The following is a 27,057-nucleotide window of genomic DNA, read 5'->3' as shown; positions in this document are numbered from 1 at the left end:
CACTCTGAAAATAAATATTCTTATTATTGTTAAAAAAGAGAATATGTTTCTTATGGAGCGATGTATTTAATTTTCACAGTAGATGTCAGTAACAGCACAATTAATTTGCACATTTAAAAACATTACAATAAATGAGTTTATAAATTGTTTTATGCAATAAAGTGGATTTGTACAAATAATAACCACTGAACACATGAAGCTGTCAGAAAGCCTGTAAAATGATTAAAATCTGTCAGTATATAAAAATAAAAATAAAATTCTAACTTGGTTAGCACCCCTAAACGCCATAAACATGAGCATAAAACACTTTCTGAACTTCTCATTCACTTTTATCATACTAACAGAAATGTTTAAGAAGGCTTTTAAATATACAGGTGATATCTTTTAAATTAAGTAATTTAATAAACTATCTAAACGGTAAAGCCAACCAACCAGACGTTATGATCATGGATAAGCAGCAGAGGACAGCTGTTGTGATCGATGTGGTTATCTCAAATGATGGAAACATCAGAAAACAGGAACGCGAGTAACTCGAGAAATGCTAAGAGCTCAGTCAATGACGTTATACAAATGTAAAAGTAAATGGTTAAATTGATAACTGAGGCTTACAGAGTGTTTTTTTTTCTATAACACGGCCATATTTGTTGTCACGTCTGACATTCTGAAGTTTCAAATCTATACGGTTGTATAAATCAAACCGTCGTGATTTATACAACACGGTTCTTATGTAATTCGGTGAGGCCTTACTTGTAATTTTTAGTAGAGCTGTTTGAAACTCTTTCAAAGAATTGTCCTCAAGGGAAGCAACCTAGCCTTGCCAAATGCACATGTGAGAGTGTTTCAAGGCCAGTGTGTCTTCTTCATCTTCTTCTTTTTCTTCTTCTTCATCATGCCACGCTGCCTTCCCATTGTCCTCCTCCTTCATGCATGCTGCTGTTTAACCAAGAAAGACAGAGAATTAGTCAAGAACCTGCTTAGCGAGTAAGAAGCTCAGTCGGTATTCAGGCGTGCGTCGTGGGGAGTCGACACCGATGAAATGCCAACCGCTGATCCCATTTTCTTTCATCTTTTCTGATCGTATCGCTCATGTCTGAGAGATTGCAGCCGAAGAGGCCTGCAGACAGACCTATTTTAGGCAACTCAGACCAAATGGGATTGAAGCAAATTGCAAGTCAGACACTGTTATTTCCCAGCAGCACTCCATTAATATTGTTTTCCACATAGAGCGTCAGATTTGGAGCTCGGGTTGGGGACAGCACAGCAGAATATTGGTGAATTTATGATTACGTAACCATCCAAACCAGCACTTAAAAAAATATTTTTTCTTAGATTGTCTCTCTGATTAATCTTTCACTGTCAGGCTTTTAAAGAGATGCTGAGCAATGCTTACGCTCATCTTTATGCTTTGTTTTTCACAAGTTTTCCCATGTTGTCCTTGCATGATGAAAGAAAAACAAGTTTGGCACATTTTAGGTTGGGTATAAAATCATTTCAATAAAAACCAGATTATTAATGTGGCCGTTAGCAGTGACAGAAGATGAAGCTTCTGCTGACTGTCATCACTTCTTTTCTTCTCTGTACATGTTTTCTGTGCTTGATGTTGTTTAAAATGGTGCTGAATGAGATTTGGGAGTCTTCGGAGTCCCTTGTAGAATTACATGTCCCCATTTTAATAAAGTGGACATACAAGTGATGCTTTTTTTAATGCTACTTAATAAAGCATCACCACAAAGCTGCAAGGAGAAAGTGATGACAGACTGAGTTTCAAATCCTAAAGGAATAGCCACAACCCAGGCCGCGCCGCCACAGCAAAAATAGTGAAAGTGTAGCAGGATCATAGCTCCCAATAACATCATGCAGCCTAGTGTAGAACGATGCAACGATGCTATTCTTTTCACATTTTGTACTATCCCTGCTAATCTAATGTCAACATCTGTTTACATTTACAGACAGGCTGAATCATATTTCTTTCTGTGCTCCTTGAACAAGGGGCAGTGGTGAAAAAGTGAATCTCAAATATTTTAAAGTTGGGTACAGTTATGACCGTATGACCAGTCTGTGTGTAACTTGCTTATGAATAAAGGCATTTCATGGGTAGATGGTGTTTGTATGAAACTTTTTATAAAAGACAAACACAACTTCAGTTTTGGAAAAAAAAGAAGACGTGCTTGCTTTTCCCAAGCTCTGTAAATGATTGTAAAGTCATCTTCACATTTCTGGCAAATACTTTAATTATAAAATGGTGCACATGCAGTCTCTAAACGTACTTGAGGGATGAGTTTTCATCGTCGTTAGTTTTTGTGTTGGCGCTGCAATGGGCTTGTGGTCCTTCCATCATACAGTCTGGCCTTCAACCCCTGAGACTCTCAACATGACAGACTGGGACTGGATGGATGGATTCCCTATTTACAGTGGATATAACCACCATCCATGCCAGCAAATATGGTTAATAATGTCTCCAATTATCTCCCATGCAGCTCTGTTGACAGCTGACTAACAAATCCCTGCGAGCAAACTAGAAATAATTGGCTGATTTGGACATTTCCTCTGAGTCTGAACAAAATTAGAGTTTGCCAATTAAATTTACTTGCCAGCCCCAAGTAAGCTTCATCAAGACCAATGTTTAGCTGTTGTTTTTATTTCTACATAATTGATTTTGTTGCCTCAGTTCAGATCCTTCTCTGTTACCAAATTGAAAATTTGTACACGTTAATAACTGGAAGTCATTTATGTTTCTATAAGATAATTATCTCCATGTTATGTAACATAGTACAACTATACAAACAAACTGAAGTAAATTATTATCTAATCAAAGTGTTCACATACCTAAATGTTTTATATTTTGTCACTTTAAAACAAAAATTCCTCTTATTTGACCATATTGAGAAATTGTTTGATAGACCAACACAAAGCAGTATGTAGTTCTGTAGAGTAGGGAACATGACAAATGGCTCTAACATTTTCTTTACAAAATAAAATACTTCATTTTTATTCAGCCTCCTTGAGTCTTCAAAGAACGACCTTTTGCTCTTGCAGCTGAGAATCTTTTGGGAAATGTCTCTACTGGCTCTGCCAATCTGGAGACTGAAATTTCTGCCCATTGTTTTCTACAAACTACCTCAAGCTCAACAGATTGTTCTGTGGAGTAGCGGAGAAAAGCAGTTTTCAAGTCTTGCTACAAATTCTACGATGGATTCAGGTCTGGACTTCTAACACATACAGATGTCATAATTCATAGGTCTTTGTGTTTTTTTTTTCTTTGTGTTATATTTAGGATAAGTTGGAGTTATTTTGTTTTCGTTTGGCCGTTTTGTTCTCTTCTGTGTTCTGTTCTTTGCATCTTTGTTTAGATTCCTATTTTAGCATTACTCTTTAGTTTTTAATTCAGTGGATTCTTTTGCTTTTTGTTTAGATCACTACATATTCATTTTTATGCTAAGGCATTTTACCTTTAGCTTCTCTGGTACCCTCTTAGATATACTGTATTCTAGTGATTCTGCTCACCTGGTTATGAGCCATTAATCATCTCTCCAGAAGTTATAGACCAGTCAGATTCTTTCACTTCTCATCAGATCTTTTCATTTCCTGTCCTGTCAGTTTGCCTGTCTTCTGTGCCTGGTTTGTTTCTCTTCATCTTTTTTGCAAGTTGCTTGAATTAATTTTTATTTCCAGTGTGACACTTACCGTCTTTCCTGCATTTTGGTCCATGTCTGCCACAACTCATGACAAATATGCCATGAACAAAATTTTTGCTGTCCTGGTGAAAAGTGAACCTTGGTGAATTGTAACCAGCTTCCTTGCCACTCCCGATTTACACACGAGGATTTGATGGTCTGGCAGATAAGGGCCAGATCAACAAGATAAAGTTTGTGGTAAAAAGTATCAAAATAAGAAAATGTACAAAAAGCGTGAGTAATGCAAGGCACTAAAGCAAAAAGAAGTCTGAGTTTTCCAAATTATGTTACTCATGTGTTCTGTGTGTTTGTTGTCGCGTCACACAGCGCGTTTACTCATCATCATGTGTGTCATGTTGGCAGATATTGGGTTTGCTCATATTTATGCGATGATCCAGGTTGTGCTGCAGCACTGCCCATATGCATGTAAAGCTAATTTATGAGCTCAACGCCTGCTTTTCATCGCCTCTCCCAAAGCTTTTCTTGAGCTCCGCGCCTGAAGCTGTCAGCTTCACTAACTACAATGGTCATACAACCTCTCCTTATCAACGTGTTCCCATTGCTCCCAGTCGGCCCAGCAGTGACAGATGGCTCCTCTGGATACTCCCAGTTGTCATACTGGCCATTTGTAGCAATATATTGCTGCCTCCAGTTAGAAACAACCAATCAGAGCCAAGGAGGAGGAGCTTAGTGCAGTCAATCATGTTTGCAAATGCGCTTCTCACAGTCTCCATCTTGCATGGTGCACCAAAGGTTCACCATGAGCTCACCGCTGACATTGAGAGAGTAATAGATAACTTCAAAACAGGAAACAGTCGTATCTGTGCTAGACACTAAAGCCAAACTTATAAGCTCTCGTGCCATTTTTAACCTTTTATAGTTTGGAAGCATAAGCAGTGGTGATGACTTAATTTGTCTCCGTAATGCCTTGCATGTGTTACGGAAAACACTGACCTCTCTCAGGTTGGAAACCTATCGATGTAATCAGGAGTTGCAGTGAAATGCCTCGTCATGGTTCAGCATTATCGAGACGGCACGCTCACCAGCATATTATTCATTAACACGTAGAGGCTGCATTAATGAGCCATGAAATGGTGTGACCAAGCTGGCATCTCACCAGGGACTTGTCTGTCTTTGCAAATGAGTTGACAGCTGCAATGATATCCAGTGTGTGTTGGCTGTGAATGTTTATTTCTGAAATTTGGCTTGTTAAACTGTTGTTTACAGACGATTTATTTGGGCCAGCGAGGATCGCTGTAGATGTACGAGTTATGAAATTACAGTGATTGATTTTTTAAGAATTTGGCTGTGTTGAAGCTTCTTCCAATAAATGAGCTAATTAAGCTCCTAATATTATAAATCCGACGACAATCCTGTAGTCAAACATTACCCATCTGCTGTGGGAGATTGGCTTTGGGTAATCTTGGTTCTGGCTGTTAAGATTGAATTTTTAATGTGTTGACCTCCTCTCTCACATCATCACATAATTGATAGCAGCTGAACGGTTCTCTAGCAGAGCAGATAGAGGTTTTTCATCATGGGCTCTTGTTGAAGATTAAGGCTTTAAATGGTAATTATCCTCATTAGGCTCTAAGTAGGTGTTCCTGTCAGAGTTTGCAGGTGAATTTGATGGATTAAAGTCTTGAATGTTGCCAGTTGGATTTTTGGCAGAGGCTCCTTAGCGGGATAAACATCTGTGGTCAATGAACATGGACACATTGTCTCGTGGAAAAAGCTGGGAGAGAAACGTGGTCTGAAACGATTTTCAGTGCGATATCCATCACCAAAATGTACATTCAATGTGTGTCAGAAATTGGCAGTGTGCTGAATTCAAGCACTTGACAATAAAACAGATAGTTTTCCCTTTGATAAAAAATTTATTCAAAATATATTAAATGATCTCTGTTATTTAAGACAGAAGAGCAACAATTGTTGGCATTGCAGCTAAATTAATTCATTCTATCTTCCCACAGATGTTCAATGGGACTTAGATCAGAATAGTCCAATGTGTTCCTCTTAGCTGTTCCTGGGTGGTTTTAGTTGGGTGCTTGTGGATGACCTATGACCTATGACCTTTGACCGAGGCAAAGCGTACTGAAACTAGGCAGTACATTTCTCTCCAATACTCCTCGATAGTCTTGATATTCCAACTTACCTTGCACAGATTTAGTTGACGTGTCCCTGTGGTCAAATTATTTTCAATTATTTCAAGAAGTAGCATCATTTTTGTTCAGGCCTGTTTTATTAGTCTGTTTTTTAAATGATTCTGTTATATCACATTTCAAAAATGTCATAGGTTAATTTTTAAAAATCTATACTTTTATCAGTTTCAAGGTATTTCAGTTGTGGACGTTGGGATGTTATCAACTATTTTGTCCACATCCACAAATGAGAAAAAAAGAAGAAAACTACAAATTATTGTCTGTGATGGTCTGTCACCAAGTAATCCACCAAAAATACGTTGAGGTTTGTGCCAAATGTTAAGACCACAGAATGTGTAAATACATTTGTAATTTGCTTTCTATTAGATAAACAACTGCTTTCTCTGGAAATGATAAATTGTTGAAAACATTTAAATCTAGAAAAAATTCCAAGCATAAATAGCTGATGTTTCTGCTTAATTTAGACCATTCATAACAAAGTAGATTATTTAATGACTAAAAAAGTTGGCAAACATTTGTTGTTAATTTTATTAATATGTTCCTCAGCTTTATTTTCCCCAGCCCTGTTTCTTGTATTTTATTTTCTAAGCATTCCCTTTCATCACGTCCTGCTTTTTCCTCCCACACCTTGCTACATGTTCTCCTCCATTGCCACAGCATTATTGTGTTAGTAGAGCATGGATCGTGTCATAATCCTTTATGGTCAGTGACTTGTAGCATGCTCTAGCTTTCCCATATTTCAGAGGGAAGTTGGAGCAGCAGATATGGGTGGAGGGAAAAAGCGGTGACAGCACATCTCTTCTTCCCAGCCTGTGATCTGTCAATAAAGTTCAATTGAGGCTTTATGACATTTTCTCTCCCACTCCTGCCAAAATGAACACTGGTCAGCCTTTTTCTACTGCCTGCAGACACACAAGTTATGTTTTCATGACTTGTGGGGACTTTACATTGATTTCCATTCATTTTCTTCAGCCTATTGCGATTCATCATAACTTCACTTCCTGTGAAGTGAAGTTATGTCAGACCAGGTTGCTCTGTCACATCCACCTTGGCCACGTTGTGGGGACCAAGAAAGTGTCCCCACAAGGAACAGTGGTCCCCACAACTCCACATTGCAGTTAGGTCCCCACGAGGATATAAAAACCTGATTCACTCACACACACGTGGACACACACACAGGATGGAAGAGTTGGTGTATGAAAATCTTTTATCATGTGTAATTCATACAGTCACACCCCGACCTGTCGGCTAATTATGAGCTGTGAAGCCAAAATGTGGGAGGGGAAGTGGGGAGTCAGGACTTGGGCTGAAAGGTCACTTTTCTCATGTGAGTCTCTGTGGCACAAATAGACGTCTCTCTGAGAGCTGACAGATTTACACCTGAAACCGACTGATATTGATTCGTGCAAAGTCAGGGTACTATCGCATTATAAGTCATTATTTAACCTTTTGCTGTGCGGCCCTTTGTAAATTTGTGTTTATGCGCTTTTAAATGGCATCAGTCTGATGATTGCATTGTTAAAGGTCAGAAAGATGTGAGGAAGGTGGTGGTCGGGGGGATGAGGAGGAATAAATTATTTAATTTAGTGGAAACGTAGCACAGCGAAATGTTGTGACAGATGCCGTACAAAATTTAAAGTCTGGACAGAAGCGTGTGCAAAGGAAGGAAAGTGATGGAGTGTGGAGGGGAGAGAGGTAACCGAGTCCACGGTGTGTGGCTCTGCTGCAGTAATGATTCTGTAGTCAAGCTCCACTCTGAAGGAAGGAGGTGTCACAATGACAGGTGAGGTGGATAAGAGAGAGAAGATAATTAAAGGAGAAGGACACTGAGAGAGCAACAGGAAATTGTTAGGCATTCTATAACTATGCACGAGTCTTAAAATGAGAAGTAATTCACAGTGACTGTCACAAAAATGGCAGGAGGTTCAATTCAGTTTTTTAATAGAGTGCCAGTTCACAGCAGATGTAAGGGACTTTAAGAAACAAACAGATCTGGTTCATACCTACAACTAGACAATCAGACTGATTTAGTCCAAGGCAGATTCTAATTTAATTGCATACATTCCACATGCAACCAAAACTCACACTGTCAATTAGTAAAAAATTACGTAAGGAAGCCCAGACAGATACATTTAGTCATTGACTTTGCCGCCATCCCTCCTGAATAAGATAATTGTATCAAATCGTTGACTCTGCAGGAATCCCTCTTCCTCTTTCTGAGAAAGCATTTGGCTATAGTGGCAATCCTTCCACCTGGATTAGCATGTGGTAATAATGGACAGTTAATTTCCTTGAGTCTCTGACTTTGCAGAAACTGTAAATCCTGGGAGAACATGTGACAACAGGGGACAGATGGAGGCATTGAGTCATTGACTCTGCAGCAATCCCTGTTTCTGAGTAAGCATGTGGACACAGTGGACAGATGAAACCTTCTGATTTTTCTGCAGTTCTTCCACCTTATTAATAATGTGGTAGCATACAGGTGACTTCATTGAGTCATTGACTAATGAGCTTTGTGACCATTTTTTTTTTCTTGTAGCTTAAAACTGCTTTACATTGTGTCTTTGAGAACTGTAATTAATTGAATTCAAATAATTTGTTTCCTATTTATAATACTCTGACTGGTCTTTAGTTACCTACAGTAGAAGAGGCTTAAAAATGCAAGAGCGCTGCTTTTGTTATCATCATTGCAACCAGCGTACTTCACCGGGGGAAAAAAATCTCAATTATCTCTTCGGTATCTCTGTGATCTTCATTCACTTGAACAAAAACATCTCTGTTTAAAAACTTGGACGTCTGCATGGCTACAACGAGTTCAAGTTTGAAATTAGATGAAAAAGTCAGATGAAATTATGTCATAAATCAATTTTCAGAAAAACAGAGAATTCAGTTAGTATTTTTTCCAGATCAATATGATTCATAGCTTCTTCTTCATCATGGCTGCTGTTTGGATTTAAAGAAAAGGATGAAATTGTTTTTATTTTTTTCCATGTTTCTGTTTTGTTTAAAATAATAAACAATAAAAAGTTTAAATGATATGGATGGATAAGAGAGTCTGTTTAATAGGCAGTGAGCAATCAATACTGCTGATGTACATTCAGTATAACTCAATCTAATCATAACATTTATAAATGTAACAATAATTTTTGCATTGTTTTTAATTGATATTCCTCAGACATCTTCTGTTTTATTACTGTTAAATATGTTGAACTTTTTTGACTTTCTTCATTTTACTGTATTGCTGTTCTTTATTTATAAATCTATGGTTTAAAGTCAAAGTCTTCTGCTCCAAGATTTTGCAATAATTTGACACAAACAGAAACAAAAACCTTCTTACTTTTAGATTCTACGGAGGATATTTCTCTGTATAGTTCTCAATGATTCTGCCTGAAGCAAATAAATAAATAAGCCGCTTTAGCTCCTTTTCTCCTCTCAGATACAGAAACTAATCATTAGTGTATTCTCCGAACGACAGACACTTGTGGCTTTCCTCTGCTGACGATGTTGTAACAGGGAGAACAGTAATGAGACAGGAATTGAATGAGTTTTACACTCGGCTGGTCTTCTCCCGGCTGTCTCCATCACTGGCCGTGTCCGCTCATCAGCCACGCTGCCTCTCCAGTTGTATAATTTCCAGGTTTCAATCAACCTACACCCTGTCCTCCTCCTCCGCCAGCCAGTCATTCACTCTGACAGGTCCTCTGTCAGTCGGCTGATGATTCGTGGTTTCAAAGTGTTAGCATCGTCTCTGGGCTGCCAGTGTGCCTTTTTGTCAGAATGCTGAATGGAGAACTAAATCTTAGGTTACACTGAGTCAGTTCTACAGCTAACAGGTATGTTAGCAATCGATTACTCTGGTGATTAATCGAGTCATTGGGTAAGAATATCGACAGTCTGCAGCTTTTTCATCTAACTACTTGAACCTGTTTTGTGGAATATTAGAAACACAAAAAAAGACAAATAGCATTTCTTTTTTAAATATGAAATTAAGCATTTAATTACCCAAAAAGCAGTAGGAAAGTGAAACAGCAGTGAAAGGAATCAGGTATGTGAGTTGCAGCCGCTGTGCATGTCGTTCTGTGAAAAGATGTGCTTGATTTTTAGCCAGTGATATTGGTGAATTATGGGCTGTTAATGACTCATAACAATCTGTTCATGTTAGCTGCAGCTTTATAATAATAATGAGAACATAAAAGTCTCTCTGAATGCTGAATGCTTTATCATATTAAAGCAACCTTTTTCATCATGGTATAATATTATTTGCTCATCAAAAAGCATCTCGATTGTTGCCTTGACTCATTCAAGCACGTTTGTGAAGTCCTTTAATCTCCAGTAGCAACCATTCAGTTGTTCAACACGTGAACGTGAATCCAGCTCATCCTCAGAGCTGCAGGTTTCAAAGCGAGCTTTCGCCTCACAGAGCAGCCCTACCCAGCAGCGCCCCCCACTCAACCCCTTCAGACTAGCCAGCAGCAATCAGTAAACACCTGGTCGAATCTGCTGAGCTCATTGTGCGAGCCACCTCTCAGCGTTAAAAGGTTAATAGAGGAGAAATGTCACAATGTTCTGAAAGCAGAGTTTCAGAAAGAACAGGTTTCTTAAAACTAGAAATCTAATTTGAAGGTGTGAAATTCTTTTCATATTTTAATTTTTCATACATAGAAAATTTTCTGAAGTTAACATAGTTACTTGATTTACTGTAAATATGGTTGAAAAACACATAATACTTCCCCTTTAGCTTGTTTACGAATCAAAATAAACAAAACTGACTGTCATGTTTTCTCGCTTTTAATGGTTAAATAACAAGGTCCAGCAGAGTATATCAAAATAAAAACATTTTGTATTTAAGTCATTGTTCAACACTTTAAATTATTTACTACTCTTTGTCTCATTTGTTTAGACGCTGAGGATGTGATGAAAAAATGTTCAGTCGTTAGAGAAATCAGTCTTGACTGTGAACTGAGGTGAAACTCGAGACTTGAAACCACAGTGAAACTGCAATAGCATTTAAAATTATAATAATAATAATACCAACAGTTAAACATTGTGGTGGTATAGTATCAGAACCATAATCTCATGAGGTCATGCAGCCAACGGTCCCCGACCTTAAGCTCATGCAGGGTCAGTGATCTGAAGCGCTTTTAAGGAGCTGAAAAAAACCAAAACAAGATAATGTTTTGGATGTCCCAGTCAAAGTCCAGGCTTTACAAGTTATCTTTCTTGATTTTCACGTAAGATGTCACAACCAGTTATTAACAATGGTAGATCACTGTTTCTTTTGCAAAAATGAACTCATATATTTTTAATATTCAGAATCATGACAACAACAAAAAAACAAAAACAACAGAAGAGTAAAGCGGCAAATGAAATTAGTTTTTTTAGCATCTATAGCAGTTATGTGATGGTGATCATCTATAGATACAGATGGTTCAGTTTAAAATGCATGTCACTGTTATCAAGAAGATTGAAATATTTGGACCTTATATTATTTGCACAACCTTATAATATTTGCACAAACAACACATAACATTTCCGTATTTCCTGTCTTTCTAATAGACATGCACATCTATAACCAGAGGATTTCTGTGCATGCCTGTGTAAGCACAGAAGAAATCTCTCTCCCTGCCTTGTGATTTTAAATTTGGTTATTTTCACATCGCCTCCCTGTGCAGCTGACGGTTTATTTATGAGTCCGACTGCAGGATGCTTCTTCAACCGGCTCTCATACACAGACGCCAGGTCAACTTTTAAAACTGGAAATACAAAAAGAACAGCGAAGAACTGCAGTTGTATGTCTTTTCACCTCTGTAGGAGCTGTGTCTCATCTGTTATCACATGCAACTCTGAGATTACTGTTAGTAAGCAGAGATCTGCTTTATTCACAGCTCCCTCTCTGGGTTCTTGTTGCACCTTGTGTGACACTTTCACAGCTTTCAGTAATTGTTGTGTTGCTGTATTTTTCCCTCATTTGTGCCTTCTGATAGAAATTTGTACTTCTTATATATCTTGCTAACCCTGGTCTGCTTTGTCTTCCACTCTCCCAGTCCTGAAGTCCTTTCACTGACTCCCTGTAGCTCAGACTTCAAAATATTTCTGTTAGTTTATAAATCACTGGTCGACTCGGCACCAAAATACATTAAAGATCTGCTGTTGTTGTATCAACCTTTCAGACCTCTCAGGTCTTCTGGTTCTGAGCATTCAGAACCAGAAAATGGAGAAGCAGCATTCAGCTTCTATGCACCACAAATCTGGAGCAAAACCTCTAGAAAACTGCAAAACAGCTGAAACACTGAATTCTTTTAAATAAAACTAAAACCTCACCTGTTTAGAGTTGATTGTGAACCATAATAAATGGAGCATTGAGCAACATATTGGATTTGTGTAGATGATTTTCATTACGGCACTTGACTAAATTGTTGCTGGTTTCTCAATTGGTGACTCTTATGTTGGTTTTATGACTTTTTGTCTCTGTGTTTTTATGATATAAAAGCACTTTGAACCGGTTTTGCTGCTGCACAACACAAAGCAACTTGGCTGATTGAATGGAATAAACTACTTTTCCGTCTTTCCGCCTGCTCTGGATGTGTGGGCACTTCTGTCTCCATGGAAAGACTTTCCTGCTGATGGAAAACTCTCCAATCTAACGAACGGCGCAATCGGGCGACAGCATCACCTGCCGCTGGGACGTTGTGCCCAAGCATGAGCCCAGAGGCGTAGTGCATTTTACGGGTTACGGTCCACGAGGACCAGCTCGTTTATAGACCTTGTTTTCTTTTTGCATGCGCACGTGCGTGTGTGTGTGTGTGTGCGTGCATTCATGCCATCTGCTGCATTTTGTAAGTGTGTCCTCTGTGATGTGTAGATGTATGTTTTTGTGTCTGGCTCAGAGCATCTGTTGTGTGTGGACAGTAAAGTCTGTGGGCTGAGTGGAGAGTGCGGCGCAGAGGGCCTCCGCAGACTCTTTTTGGCTCAGCGGGAGTTCCAGATCTGGGTGGGAGGTGGAGACTCCAGGGGTGGCGACTTTGCTGCCGTTGGTTGACCGAACAGTAAAAAAAAGAAAACAGACCAGAACCCTTATCTCTCTGCAGGGGAGACAGCATCCCTCTGTGGAGGCTGGACAGCACTCTCTCAGCCTATTCTGAGTGCCTGCTTGTTTTCCTCCTCTGCATCCTGCTGCTGCAGCCTTTACAGCGTTCGCCCCGCTTTGGACAGAACCGCAGCTGAACTGAAAAAGCAGCAGGTCCTACTCCTCGATGTATGTCAGCGTTGAATATTACCTCCTTCGGATATTTGTATCCCGAGGTCATTTAAGGAGGATTTCTGCCGTGAATATAAACTGTTTTCACAAATTTTTTTGAAAACAGTTCCTGTTGGGTTAATTATATCTTGAGTGGGCCCAAATAATAGAGTGATAACAGTGGCTCTGTGTTCCTCTCACTGAGATTTGTGCCAACTATCTCAGCATCTCCCGTTAAACCTGGTTCACAGCATTTTTTTTTTCTCTTGTCTGTGTTTTTAACTCATCTCCTCATTGTGCCTCATTTCTTTTTGCCTTCTGGTCATCTCTGTCAGCTGTTCTCACAGAGGAAGATGCTAATTAAAAGCACAAAATGATTTTCATTCACTGTTTTTCGCATAGCAAAGAACTTGACAAAGATACAATTCAAGGATATTTTCTTGTTCATTACAACTGATTAAAAATAAATAAATTTATAAGGCATATTTTTCAATTTTGTCAGAAATGTTGAGAAAATGTTGATGGCAATTTCAGACAGAAACAGCTGTAGATTAATGTCACATAGACTGGATAACGCTTCCCATCAGATATTTGTTTATCTTCCTCATTTGATTGTAAGCTTTATGTCTCCCAGTGAATGTAATGCTTTCACTCTCCTGCCTTTGTCTGAGTGAATGGAGCAGCCAGCATACACTCTTGCAGCTCATAATAATAATAATAATAATCTAATAATAATGTACATCTGTGCGTTTTAAATATTGATTGGACTTAATGCTTGAAAGAGACCAGAGAGTACTCTCAGGAAAAGGTTTCTGGAACAGCTACAGCTGAAGCTCTTACTGGATCCCTCCTCTCACTTTAGCAGAGTTTGACAAACAAGATTTCCCTGATTCTCTTTTTTACTGAAGTGAATATTTGGAAAGAAACTGCAGACGTAGGTGGGTTAGAGTTGGCTTCTGTTAAATTCCTGAATAAAATGAAGGAACACCTTGCGGAAAAACAGACAAAAAGTGCAGCCTGACGTTCCAGTGTTGATAAGCAAATGGAGCTCTTAATGGGCATGTGGATTAGTTTGACAGTGGCTAAATGAATGAGATGAAACCACATGAGATCCCTGCTAATGCAGCATAATGGCTGATGTGTGATTAGGAATAAGCATTTATTTCATGATGAATCACTGGATACATGATGGGAAATTCGAATGTTCTCCCTTATTTTCAGGTTTTCTTTCTGAATTTACATGATTCATGAAAAAGACGTGTCTGATGTCGACCATGTGCTACTGCTAAGGAGGCCATGTTTTGGCTGTCAGGCAGGAGATTCCAGGCTTTCTGGGTTTGGTGAATGACATCTAGGATATTCTGCAATAATTTGGGCTCAATTTTCTCTTATTTTAATTTTTGAGTCAAGGCATTCTTACTACCAAACATTTATCATTTTACTGAACTTCTAGACTTTTACACTGGAAGGCAGTTGCTTCAGTCTCAGTTGATTGCAAGTTTCAGCAGAAATTAGCTGTGATTTTGACCCACACGCTGAACAATAAAATATACTCCAAGCTGAATTTCAAATCGTTAAATTAGTTTCTGCAGTTAGGAGAGAAAGTGCTGAGGTTGGTATCATCTCAGTATTTCAACATGGGCTGAAAGGCCAGTCAGAGAAGAAGAAGCCAATTCTCCAAAAAGCTTTATTGCAGTTTGGAAATTAGAAACTTCTAGATAAAAGTCTTAATTTCTGCAGAAATATTGTTACAAACTGTTCCTCAGAACTCAAGTACTGATTAAATATATGTTGACTTTTGAGTCTAAAAAAACCTTTTCTCATTATCCTGACTTGTGGAAAAGCTTTGGGCAATAATACTGACCTAAAACACTTTAGTCTAATTTAATGTCACAAAGAAGAGAAAAAAAATTGCATTCCTTTTTTTAAATTGTATGTAAATATCAACTTTCTACAGTCATGCGTTTATGGAGGTGTAAAAGAAGAACAGCCCTGCCCCACCAACATTCAGTTTGCCTCCAGGTCGTAATTAAATAATAAGTTGTTAATCACTCTATCTGTGGTTCTAATTGCTGAAGTGCTGCTTGACTCTAATCAGCTGATGGGTGGAGAAGGAGCGAGACGGTTGATGCCGTTTTATTTAACCTCGAGTTATGCAATAGAAGTGGTCTGATCTCAACTTTTCTGCTGTTATCCACATTAGTGCAGTTTATAAATTCAGTTTTATTTAGTCTCTCTTTGATAATAGCAGTATTTGTGTGCGTGTGTGTGTGTGTGTGTGCAGGGCAAGGAGACAACAGAAGAAGAGGATGAAGTCGCTGTGGGGATGGACAAAGGCTTCATGGAGGAATTCTTTGAACAGGTTTGTTTTCTAATCTTTCCCATCCTTTTCCCTCTGTCCTGCTTTCATAACTTGCCATCGTGAATTGATGATCAGGTTATTTGTAACACCACATCTGCCAGGGCATCATCCCTCTTCTGGTGTCAGTTCCACTCGTTTTGGTTTGTTATCCATGTAATGCAGGCTGTTTTCTCTCCTGATGTTTTGGGTGTGGCACGAATCATTATTTACTTCAGTTTGCTTGTGTTCTTCTAGGTCATCACTTCGTTTTGTTTTACCAGACATACTTTTGCGACATACTTTTGCGATGTATGCTTCTACATGTAGGTTCTGTTTGCACAAATGCTGATCTCACAATAGAATTATGGCCCAAGCCAGACCCAGAATTCACAAAATAGCTCAGGATTTTGTGGTGCATTTAAGAGGCCTGCAGTACAAACAGCACAGAGGAAACCAAACAATAATGCACAATAAAAAGTTAATCTGCTTATCATAGGTTAAATGCAGGAGTAGATAGTTTAACCTGTTGAGGAAATAGTAAATTGTTATCCAGAGTGCAACAAGCGCAGCAGCACACTCCACAATGCACAGGCGTCTCCGCTGCTATCAATCACACATCCTGATTGATTTTCACTTGACTCATCCTGCGGTTACAACAAGCGACAAGATGGAGCTTAAAACAGGAGAGGTTACACTGCTTACTTATTTACACTGTGGTATAAAAACGAAAGCAGTAGATTCTTAAATAATATAATGTTAGAATTACTCACTTTTGAATCTCTGCCTCACAGTCTGAATGCCATCCTGGTTTTCTGACAGATGGATCCATTTCTGGTGCCTCTGGAGAGACGGTGCCCCTCTGTGAGTCATCAGTCACACAGAGCCGTGGCGGCTTCACTTTATGACATCTTTCAGTCTGAGTGGAGTGGGTTCTGTATTGCCTCCTTAATGGGCCTGAGCTCCCACAGAGACACAAATGTAAAAAGTGGGATTGTTGCGACTTACTAAGACATTCGGCTTGTTGTTCTTTCATGGCCGGTTTTTGTTTTTCCCATATTTCATCCGTCAGGTCCTTTCAGTTTCAAAACAACTCGTGTATATCAGTTTATGGACATGGCTGCTTCACCTTTGATGTGCTAAAATGCTGACCGTCTGTAGAAGAGGGTCAGCTGAGGCTGAACGCCGTTTCGCCGCATTCGTGATTTATGAAAGAGACCCAACCAGCAGGGCTTTGATGTTCGAGTTTTCAAAGGAAAACAGGACAACAAACAGATTTCAATGGAGGATAAATTATCTAGGAATTTGAGGTGCATCAATGAAAACCTCTGTAGATATGCAAAGGAGCTATATTAGTAGGAAACATCACTTATCACTCATCTCTAAAAATGAGCTTCCAGATTTTCATTATAGATATTAAAACATGCCTTGATCACTTTGGGAAAAATCCACTTACATAAGCTCTAACAAATTAGATTTGTTTTCAGACTAAGCTAATCATTGAAAACACTGCTTGTCCAGTGATATGAAAGTGAAATGCTGCCCAAGCCACCGTTGTACGTAAAAGTTCTTGTCTAGTCTTCACTCTTTTTCTATATGGCAATTAATGAAATAATTTTAAAAAAGGTTTTCTTTTATTTTTATACGTTTCTTGCAACAAAAATTTACTAAAACAAAACGCCAAAATGCAGAAACATCCATAAATATTCATAAATGACTTTTTAAGAAATCTAAAAATAGGTTTTTGCTGAATTTCTTTCACTTTATCTAAAAATGAAAGATACAATCATTTTATCTAGCTGTCCGGTTTTGGATCAGAGTCCAAAACCGGACAGATTGTTTTCAAATGTTCCAGATGATTTATAATAAACTCAAATGAGACTGAGGGAAATATCTGAACTGCAGACGCCTGAGTTGTTTTTGTGAAGCTTTGTTTCTCCGTCCAGACTGTTGATGCCGACATTAATTGCCTCATCTCCCATGAGAAGTCCCAAAAAACCAAAATGACGGGATGATCTGTAAATGAAAGAGACACCACATCATAAATAACTGGCGGCTATTTGGATGTCTGTGGTGGATGTGCTTCATTTCATAGAATTTAACTTTCTGATTATCCTCACTTATACCATAAATATATTTCCCTTTTGTTGTTTCTCTCCTTTTTGCCTGCAGCCTTAAAAAGCCTCACGTCTCGATATAGAAGCTCTAACGTTTTCATCTGTTCATAGTTTTATTGTGTTGCTTCTGGGGAGGAAGAGTAAAATCATAACTTGACTGACGGCGCAGGAAGAGAGCAGTTTGGGACGAGCTACAGGTGAACTGAGAGAGCTCAGATGAGCCAAAGATGAAGAATTGGTAATAAGAGCAGATGGGAGAAAAGTGAAATCAGTAGCAAAGAGTCCCTCACCCTGACAGGATGTATTAACTCAGGTTCAGATCAGGAGGGACAGCAGACAGTGGAGGAACAGCTGCAGCCCTTTGTCCTCCATTCACACAACAAACTGTCCCTCAGAGAGGCATTATTGATTTCTCCCCTGGGCTTTTGCCATTTGTGTAAAAGTAAAGGTGTGTGAGGTCTGGCTTTCAGCAACATGACGTCTGCATGCGCACACACGCACACAGTCACATCGATGCAATTTGCTTTTTACTGCCTTGGGATAATAACGCTCTATTTGATCTCTTTCAGAAGATTTTGTGGAAGATTCGATGAGGATTTGATCTTTTCAGGGAGACATGACTGTTGTCAGCTTGATTTCTCAGCAGGCTAACAGAATGAAAAGTGGATTGTGTTTCTCACAATCCTAAAATCATCCTATGAACACGTTACTGCAACAGAAATCAACCCTGAATGAATGACTTGTGCAGCTTTAGGAAGCAGAATGGACAGTTTGAGTTTGTCTCTAATTTTACATCCCAACCACTACTATTGGCACCACTTGTCAAGCTTTATTTATATACATATTATATAAAAAGAAGAATATTTGAATATTTGATTATGAGTAGAAATCATTGGCATGTGGTCCAGGATTTTGTTTATTCGACATTTATATAAAAGTTATTACTTGATTCCTGTAAAACTTTTATCATTAACTTATAAACACAATAATATGTACAATTCCTCATAAAGTTTTTACAGGAATAGTTTGCAGTCTATATTTAAAGATGTTGAATTAAATTCAGCTTTTCAGGACTTTACAGGCTGCTAAGAATGAATACGAGTTAACGTGGGTTGCATGATTTCAATAAAATTGTGCAAAGCAAAACAAAGTTTCACAACAGCACCTGAGATGAATATCATTCCTTCGAGGCGCATGTTGCCACACGAAGGAGCATGTAAGCATCAGTTATTTCTTTTTGTGTTTAAAGGCTCCTTTCATGTGATGATGCAACGATGAAGAGAGTAAAAGCAAGAGGCTGTGACCTCAAGCTGGCAAATCATTAATTTGTTTCATTGTACAAGATTAAAAGAAAAGATTTTTTATGAAGAAAGAAACTTAGATCAAATCAGAGATGTTATTATAGAAAGCTTTTGGAAAAGAGATGGCCGTAATTTTCATTTTAAAATCAGCATTTCTACTCAGATAATATCCATTTCCTTCCATTGTTGTTCAAATGCAAGAAGGCGTCATTTGGCCTGTAATGATTTACTGATTAGGTGATGAACCCAGCAACATTGTGAAAGATTGAAAAGCATAAAAGCGGTGATGAAAATTCTTCTTTTTTTAAGATATTGACTTGTTTTCTTTAACGTATCTAAGTTTCAAATAATAGTTTCTTTGATCATTTGCTTTCTGTAAATTTATGTTTGAAAAATTTAATAATTTTACTTGGTGATTTGGGATAAATGTTCAAAGAATAACTAAAACAAATTATGTCTTACCGAAACACATTACTATAATCAGCAAACTCAATAAAAAATATTTTTTATTCCTCTATCTGGAGTCGTATATTCACGTGCAACCAGATATTTACATACACAGTGCATAGAAAGACACATATGTTCACATGTCTTGGTTTTAGGCCAGGATGGTAAAATGCTGAAACCACAAGTTTAAATACGTAAAATAAGAAGATATACAGCAACAATGTTGTACAGTGGGACAATAACCATAACACCAGATTAGCTGGTAAGTGATTCAAGAAAAACAAAGTTAGTGTTTTGGAGTCACAAAATCCTGATGTTAGTTGTTAAGAAAATTTGTTGGAAGAGGTGAAAAGGTAGGAAGGAGTGCGTGAGCCGACTCCACTGACTCGGTTGCACTGGTTCTGTCTGGAGGAATAGAGCAAAATCCCAGCAAACATTTAACGACACTAAACGGGTCATGTCAATCTTTAAAAATGTTAGTAAAATGCATCCAAATTGAAGAAAGTTGTAAGAATTCTAAATAAAAACTTGAAATATTTTGAAAACTTTCACTGACCTGAAACGGGGACAGCTTACATGATTAAATGTCAACTGTGAGTGTGTGTGTGTGTGTGTGTGGGGGGGATGTGATAAATTACATTCACTGACTGGAAGGACACAACATGTTTCCCTCTGTCTTAGGTTTCACATGAGTCGGGTTTCCCAAAGTTATTTCTGTTTGCTGAAAACAGAATGAGTAATAAGAACATTTGTGGGAAATTATTTTTTAATGCATTGGGAAAGCAAAAAAAAAAAAAAAAGCTTAATTGATAAAACAATAACTTGCACATAAATTAACAATACAATTTAGACATAGAAATTACCATGAGTGTCAGTAATTCACCAACAGCGTTGCAGCAGCTTCTTTTGGGTTATTGTGATTGCACTAATGAATATGAGGCACAAAATCAGAACAGATTTTGTTTTGTGTTTTTAACCCTGAAAGATTTGCAAATGTTCTCCGCCTGTAAAAAATTAGATGTAGCATTAGCGGTGCTAGCTTGTGTGTGTGTGTGTGTGTGTGTCTGTGAGCACTCATGCATTATTGCGCTTAAATTATATTTTCTCTGAAATTGTTTTTTTTTTCTCCCACGTAAATAAATTTATTTTTTTCATGCTAGAAGGTGCACCATGACTCACTAGCAAACTTCTTCTAAATGGCTTCACATTCTACTTTCTTTTTCTCGTCATTCGTTTCGATATTTCTTTGGTTTCTGCCTAACGCACATTCAAGCCTCAGTGTCTGGTCTCTCTCTTGTGACATTTTAAAGCCAACACTGCCGTTATTAAAAAAAATAGATTCGATCAGCAGTTAATTACAGAGATGATTTGAGAAGAACGACCCCGGCTGAGGGAGGTCGGGCTCAGGAATGTGGCAGAGCGAAAGTGAAGGAGACAGGCGACGGTTTTCAGCGAGAAATGACAACTGCATCATGGAGATGAATAAATCTGGAGTCTGGCCTGTCGGCGGAGCAGGTGTAAAGGAGGAGGAAGTGATGAGGAGCTTGACAGTCTGAGATGAAAGTTCAGATTCATGAAGTCGCCGGCAGATGTGACCTGCTGCTCCTCCAGCTGCAAGCGGCGGCCCGGAGCAGCGCAGCTGGTGATGAGGCAGCAGGTGGGAGGCGACTGGGTAAAATGTCAGACCTGGATCTCTGGTGCAGATGACGCAGAGTCCAAAGTAAAAATGATTTGAAGCAAATCATACAGAGGATTATACATTTTTTAGCTTTTATGTAAGATTCATTGATATATGTAATGCAAAGAGTATTTCTAATGTTCCTTAAACTAGGAAAATATATTATATGTGAGTATTGGATTTTAAATTTTACTCGCCAAAATGCAACGAGTTGAGTTACTGGAAAGAACCACACATGGTCCTTCTGTCTTACCGGCCATCTTAATATTGTTGAAGGTTTTTTTTTCTTCCAATATTTATCGACTAAATTGTAAAATGTATTTACGTTCTGCAGTTTATTTTTATATGTGTCTGTCTGAGATCATTGCTGGATAGTAAATTGTGTCCTTCACTCATCTGACCCAAACTTTCAAACAGTTTATGAAGAACAGTTTATGCCCAGCAGCCATGAGGGCATTAATGCCACCGAGTGCCATTTATCACCCAATTTTATTATTGTAATTTCATTACATGGTTTCAAACTTCTGACTGGAAATTATCTCTTTTTTTTTTTGTATGATTGTTCTCTTCTGTGTGAAAAGTTTTACCAGGATTGCTGAGAACATTTTCAATCCAGGGAAATCATGTTGTAAGGTTACACCTTTTTTTTTCTGTGTTTATAAACCAGAGTCACTCTGGTTTGGACTCTAACATGAGACCTTCGTCCACAGTGTTCGTCTACATCCATCAGACTGATCACTGCGGCTTCCTGTCTCAACGTAATGCCTAAACTGCTTCTCTGTCTCTCTGCTGTCAGGTAGAGGAGATCCGGGGTTTTATCGAGACTCTGGCAGAGAAAGTGGAAGAGGTGAAGAGGAAGCACAGCGCCATCCTTGCCTCGCCGAACCCCGATGAGAGTAAGGCTGCTTGTCTTTTCTATTTCAGTTTGTCGTGATTTGCTCCAGGGGCAAAAGTTCCTGATGCCAGAACTGATAAATGCTTCATTGGTAGTTAGAGCAACACGGTGCAGAAAGCAAGGCACCATTTATTCTCCATGTCCTCATGGTTCTTTATCACCAGACTGCTGTAACTCACAGTATATACACCAATCAATAAACATGAACTCTTATGCTTATTTATTGTCTGACTCTCAGGCTTTGTTGTTTCAGTCATTAACGTGGAGAACAGAAATTGTAAAAAAAAAATCCCACGCCTACGGAGTTTTATTCAGATATATTTGCTTCCAGTTGGCTGCTCACCTGCTCGACTCAGGATTTAAAGGAGTGGCTCATTTCCAGACCTCTGCAGAACGACTGAACACTAATGAGGGAGTTCAACCAGTTGAATCTGATTTGTTGGAGCTGTGCGTTCACACAGGAGGCAAATGCCACCCAAATACAATTTTTTTTCTTTTGCTCAAATGCGATATAGATCAGACTTTTTTTCCCGCGGTCTATCCACTCCCCAACATTTTTTTATTTGCGCCACTTTAATATGTGAAAGGAAGTCATTTATTTATCTGATTGTTTTCAAAGTCTGAACGGTCATATTTTATCCAGCTGTTTGCCACTGATGAGACATGCGTCGTGTTTCTGCACCAGAAGAAACGAAATGTAGTAAAATTCAGATGAAAATTATGATTCTGAACTAATGAAGAAATCTGAGTCAGTGAAACGAATCCCATCACAATCGGACCACTCCGAGTGTTGCAGTCAATAATGCTCCATCAGAGACCATTTCTATGAGTTGTCCTTTCTTTTTATTAGCCTTCTTTGTCTTGTTATGATCTTGTGACGATACTGTCGGCTCCTGAACAAACGTTAAAATCAAACCATTAACGCCTCCATCCATCATCGCTTAAATAGACAGAGCGCTGCTGTGAGACGTCGACGTTCTTTGGGGACGCAAACCGTTCACACAGACGTCTCATTGCAGTCGGGGTTATTTAGTCTTACGATCGACCATGGGAGAAAAATTAATCAGCTAAAACTCGGACCTGCTGTGTGAACACAGCCTAAATGATGCAAGATGGCTGCTGTGTAGGACTGGAGGTGGACACGCCTGGGCTCATTTTTCACATCGCGCACTCTGGCGTCTGACAGACATGTGGACGGTTTTGAAAGTGGATCCAAGCTGCATCTCTGTTGTGAAATGAGCATGAAATGTAAAGTTGTTTCAAAGTTTTATTTTAACGGAAATCTTTTAGGGTCCTGATCAACAAAGCTCTTGTTTACTAAACTTGGCTGATGTCATTGTTCTTTATCTTAAGTCTGAAATATAAGCAAAAAAGCTGGAGGCAGAAAAATGACTCCATCTTTTAGAATAATGTGAGAAAATGATTCGTCTGAAAAAACAGCTTAAACTGAAGTCTGTAATAGACGCCAGGAGACCTTGAAGGTGTCTGGTCCGCCTGTCAGCTGCCTCTCTGCTGTCCAGGAAATGAAGTCTGACACGCTTGTTTGCAGACTTTTTTTGTTTGTTTCTGCTCTATAATTATTTTTATGGCCAGTGTTCCCACCCTCTGCTCCCGGCGTCATTTTCTGTCTGCCTTTTGCTCATTTTAAGGCACTTTCCACTTTGCCTTTGTTCAGTCGGTGCAGGATACTTCAGCCCATCTGTCCTAATGAGGCTCTTGTCTCCACCATTTTTCTTTCTCTCCCATTTATCCCAGGGCATTGATCAGGGGACTCCTGGTATCCTAGGAGGAGATTTTTACTGCTGCTAGCAAGGCCGTCAATCCCTTTTCTCCCACTGATTCTCCACCTTCTTTCTACCTGAAAAGGCATTGATCTGCTTTCTGGAGATTGGCCCTTTAACCAGCCTTAACGTGACTCTGACAGGTGGTGCAGAGAGCTGGGAAAGCAATCAGGCAACTGTGCTTCATTTTTCTTCGACAAGTCGGCGTCTGTGTCACTGAATTTAAAGCTCTGTGTTTGTGTTTGCCTGGCTGAGGGCAGCCGATACAAACCAGACAACAGATCGTGTCACTCGTTACTCAAGTGGAAATCCTTCTTTTGTCTTTCTGCGTCTGACGGAGACACCTCCTTTATCTGAGGCCAACCTTCATCTCTGGAGCCCCCTTTGTTTTGGAGGCTCATACCTAAACACCTTGAACTGATTAATGGATTTTGTTTGAGCGACACAAACATAAAGAAACATAAATGTAATCAATATATTTCACCAAGCACAGCAGTGACAGCACTGCTGCTGAAGGTCGTTTTCAGTGCTTTCCATTTATTTTTCTGGTAATATTTGCTTCTGGGGGCAAAGGTGTGATGAATGTGTTTATGAAAACACACGGTGACTTTGCTTATGCTCTCATAATGGGGAAAAAAAGGTGAAAGGCAAAAACTAATACTGAACATCACCACTAGTTTATGATGGAAGTAGTAGTGCTTTACCCTGAAAATGCATGATGGGAAATGTGCTTATCCAAATCTGTGGAAGTAGTTTACAACAGCATCACTCCAAAATGTCCTTTGCTCATTGTGTTTTTTGTTCTCTAGCCTAAATAATGAACCACGTGACTGAAATGCATGGATGTAGCTGAAGTGCTAAAGAGCAACAAGCTTTTTTTTCTCCCTGCACAAGCTGTTAGTCTTTCCTCTGCTGACACATTGTCTGCAGTCTGCAGAGGAACGTGTCATCAGACCCATTTGCACGCTGGCATTTTAATGTGAAAACATACCATCCTGTTGGATGTGCTCCTCTGGCACGCTGAAAATGTTTAACAGACTTTGCAGAAACACAAATCATGTTTCTAATCTGCTCGCCTTGGTTTTTTTGTTGCTGTTTTCTCATCATAAACTTTAGTATCTCCCTTTATGAAAACCTGAAAGCAGAATTTGCTCCACCGTTTCTATTTATGTAACCACTTATTCTTGTAAGATCTTGGGGAGGTTGGTGATCATCGCCATTTATAGCTGCAGTATGTAACTTTTATTAAAAATATTTAGGTTTTGTTTTACATATTTGTTAAAACTGTCGCTCTGTTGACAGATAATCTGTGAAAAAAATCAACCTCCCTTCTGAGCTGCTATTGAAGAATTAAATCATTTCAGACCAAAAACAACCAGAGCCAGGAGGAGGGTCTTGGTGCTGTCAATCTAGCTCGTGTACTCGCTGTTCAAGGAGGAAATGGGTAGTACTGCTTCAGACAGAAACAGTCGCGCCAACAATTTATCAGTATTTCAGGTATTTAAAACACAGAACTAATCAATAATTATCAATATCGACTGATATGGAACCCTTAAACCGTGATAGTTTTTTCAGCCATATTATCCAGCAGTAGGTCCATGTAAACTCAATCAGGTTCTGTCCCAGTTCCCCCAGTATCGTGCTGTTAATCCTGGGCCCCTTTCAGGCGCCTCTTAATAAGAGCTGTTGTCACATGCAGCCTCTGTGTAATATTATCTTCTCTTCTGCGTTACACTGTTATTCCATATCAATTTATCCGCCTCCCCTTTAAATGAAGCAAAGCAAATTCCCTCCAGGGATTTTCAATTTATTATGTGTGTGGGTTCCTTGTTTTGTTTTGTTTTCTGTCAGCGTCTCTGAAATGCACTCAGCAGTTCTGTACAGTGGGAGTGGCTTCATCAGCGATGATGGAGCAGGTAATCATCAGATTGCTGTGAAACTATATTTCCTTGGGTGCTAAACAGATAAGTTTGGATGATTGCGGTATTTGTGTTGTTTGTTGGCTTTGAACGGCACTGCATCTCGTTATTTTGTTTTATGGAGCTGTGGTTTGTAGATTTAAATAACACGGGGTCAAAGGTTTTGGGATGATTGCTCTTCCTGCTGCAGCATCAGTGACGTTTACACCCAGGAGAGAACGGGGCTGGAGGAAACTCAGAAGGCCATTTTTAAGAACTTAAAGGCTTTAATCTTTTTATTAAAAATGTCTGCCATGGTCTTCTGATACTAATCATAATTTTACTCTCTAATATCAGGTTCAGTTTTCAGTGCAGCATCTGAAGACTTATTTATCATCTCTACATATTTCAGCTGAAATCAATGGAGAAAGTTTGATAAAACAACATAACCGTAAATTGTACAAACTGATTTTTATTAAGATATGTTCTCCTGGTTTGCAGTAAGACTATAAATTGTGACATGAGGCTATTTGTTGGCTACAGGAGATGTTAAGACTTTATAATGACAAAGACAGAATAATTATTTTTGTGTTTTTCAAATTTAGCTGCAAAGCTCCAGAGAGGAAAGTGGAGGAGAAAAATAAGGATAGTTTTAGAAACAGTTGCTGCCGTTAACTCTCATATTTGAAGTTAAAATGATCTGAAGTTACTACATCCATCTACTCTCAATAGCAGCGTAATTTGTTGCCTTACATACCCAACATATGTAGGGATGAGCAAGGTAATGGTTAACTTAGTAAAATAGGACTTTTTGTTTTGTTTTGCTTTTGCCTCGCAGCAGGAAGGTCCAGGATTCAAACATCATCCAGGGGGTTTTCTGCATATCTCTCAGCATAACTCTGCCTTTTCCTACAGTTGAAAAAAGTCCATGTTTGGTTAATTGGTCTCTCCAGACTGTCTTTGTGTGTCATTCTGTCCCTGTGATGGATCGGCTACCCATGATGCACCCATACTGGAGTCCTCGCTGCTCCTCTGTAAAGCAACAAGTGTTGAGTTATTATTGCTGTACCTTCACTAAATCTTTGCAATCCTCAAAACTATTCATTGTGCTCTCTGGTTGAAAAACCAGCTTCTGGGTGTTTTCGTGCATAAAAAAACACCTACGAAATTCTGACCAGTTACGCAGTAGTTTCTGAAAAGGTTGGACAAGGCGGTCGGGACGAGAAGGGTCGGACGACATGAGCTTGAGAACAAAGTCATGTGATTTTTGACATACTCTGCGACAATGAGTTTGACCCGACCATACAGAGACATTCACACAATAAGCTCAAATCTCAAATTTGAACTTTAATTAGCCGTTTGTAAAACTTCTAGAGTAAAACCAACCAGAACCTAATCTGGAGCCGATCAGGATGATCAGGTCTAAATCTGTGAAGGGATCGATCGCCTCACCCTCATTTCAAATCCAGCAACAAAACTGTCATTCAATCAGATCTTTAGAAACAGTTTGATGTGTTCAGCCTATAAAT

At 38.9% G+C, this 27,057-nt stretch overlaps 1 protein-coding gene across 4 annotated transcripts in view; it reads left to right on the top strand.

Annotated features, from left to right (window-relative positions):
- stx1a (syntaxin 1A (brain)) overlaps positions 1 to 27,057 on the top strand; it is a 53,180-nt gene that overhangs the window by 1,306 nt on the left and 24,817 nt on the right. For all 4 annotated transcript variants that reach the window (XR_008606987.1, XM_055045460.1, XM_055045461.1 and 1 more), the window contains exons 2-3: positions 15,358 to 15,435; positions 21,751 to 21,850. Coding sequence is in view for 3 of the 4 variants with exons in the window: in XM_055045460.1 (XP_054901435.1) it covers positions 15,358 to 15,435; positions 21,751 to 21,850 (178 nt within the window). In the remaining variant the exon portion in view is untranslated. The remainder of the gene's footprint in view (positions 1 to 15,357; positions 15,436 to 21,750; positions 21,851 to 27,057) is intronic.

Source organism: Poeciliopsis prolifica, unplaced genomic scaffold (assembly GCF_027474105.1).
Source record: "Poeciliopsis prolifica strain line A6 unplaced genomic scaffold, Auburn_PproV2 SCAFFOLD022, whole genome shotgun sequence".
In the NCBI taxonomy this organism is placed as follows: Eukaryota; Metazoa; Chordata; class Actinopteri; order Cyprinodontiformes; family Poeciliidae; genus Poeciliopsis; species Poeciliopsis prolifica.
Note: the sequence above shows the minus strand (reverse complement) of the source record. Positions and strands in the feature narration are given on the sequence as shown.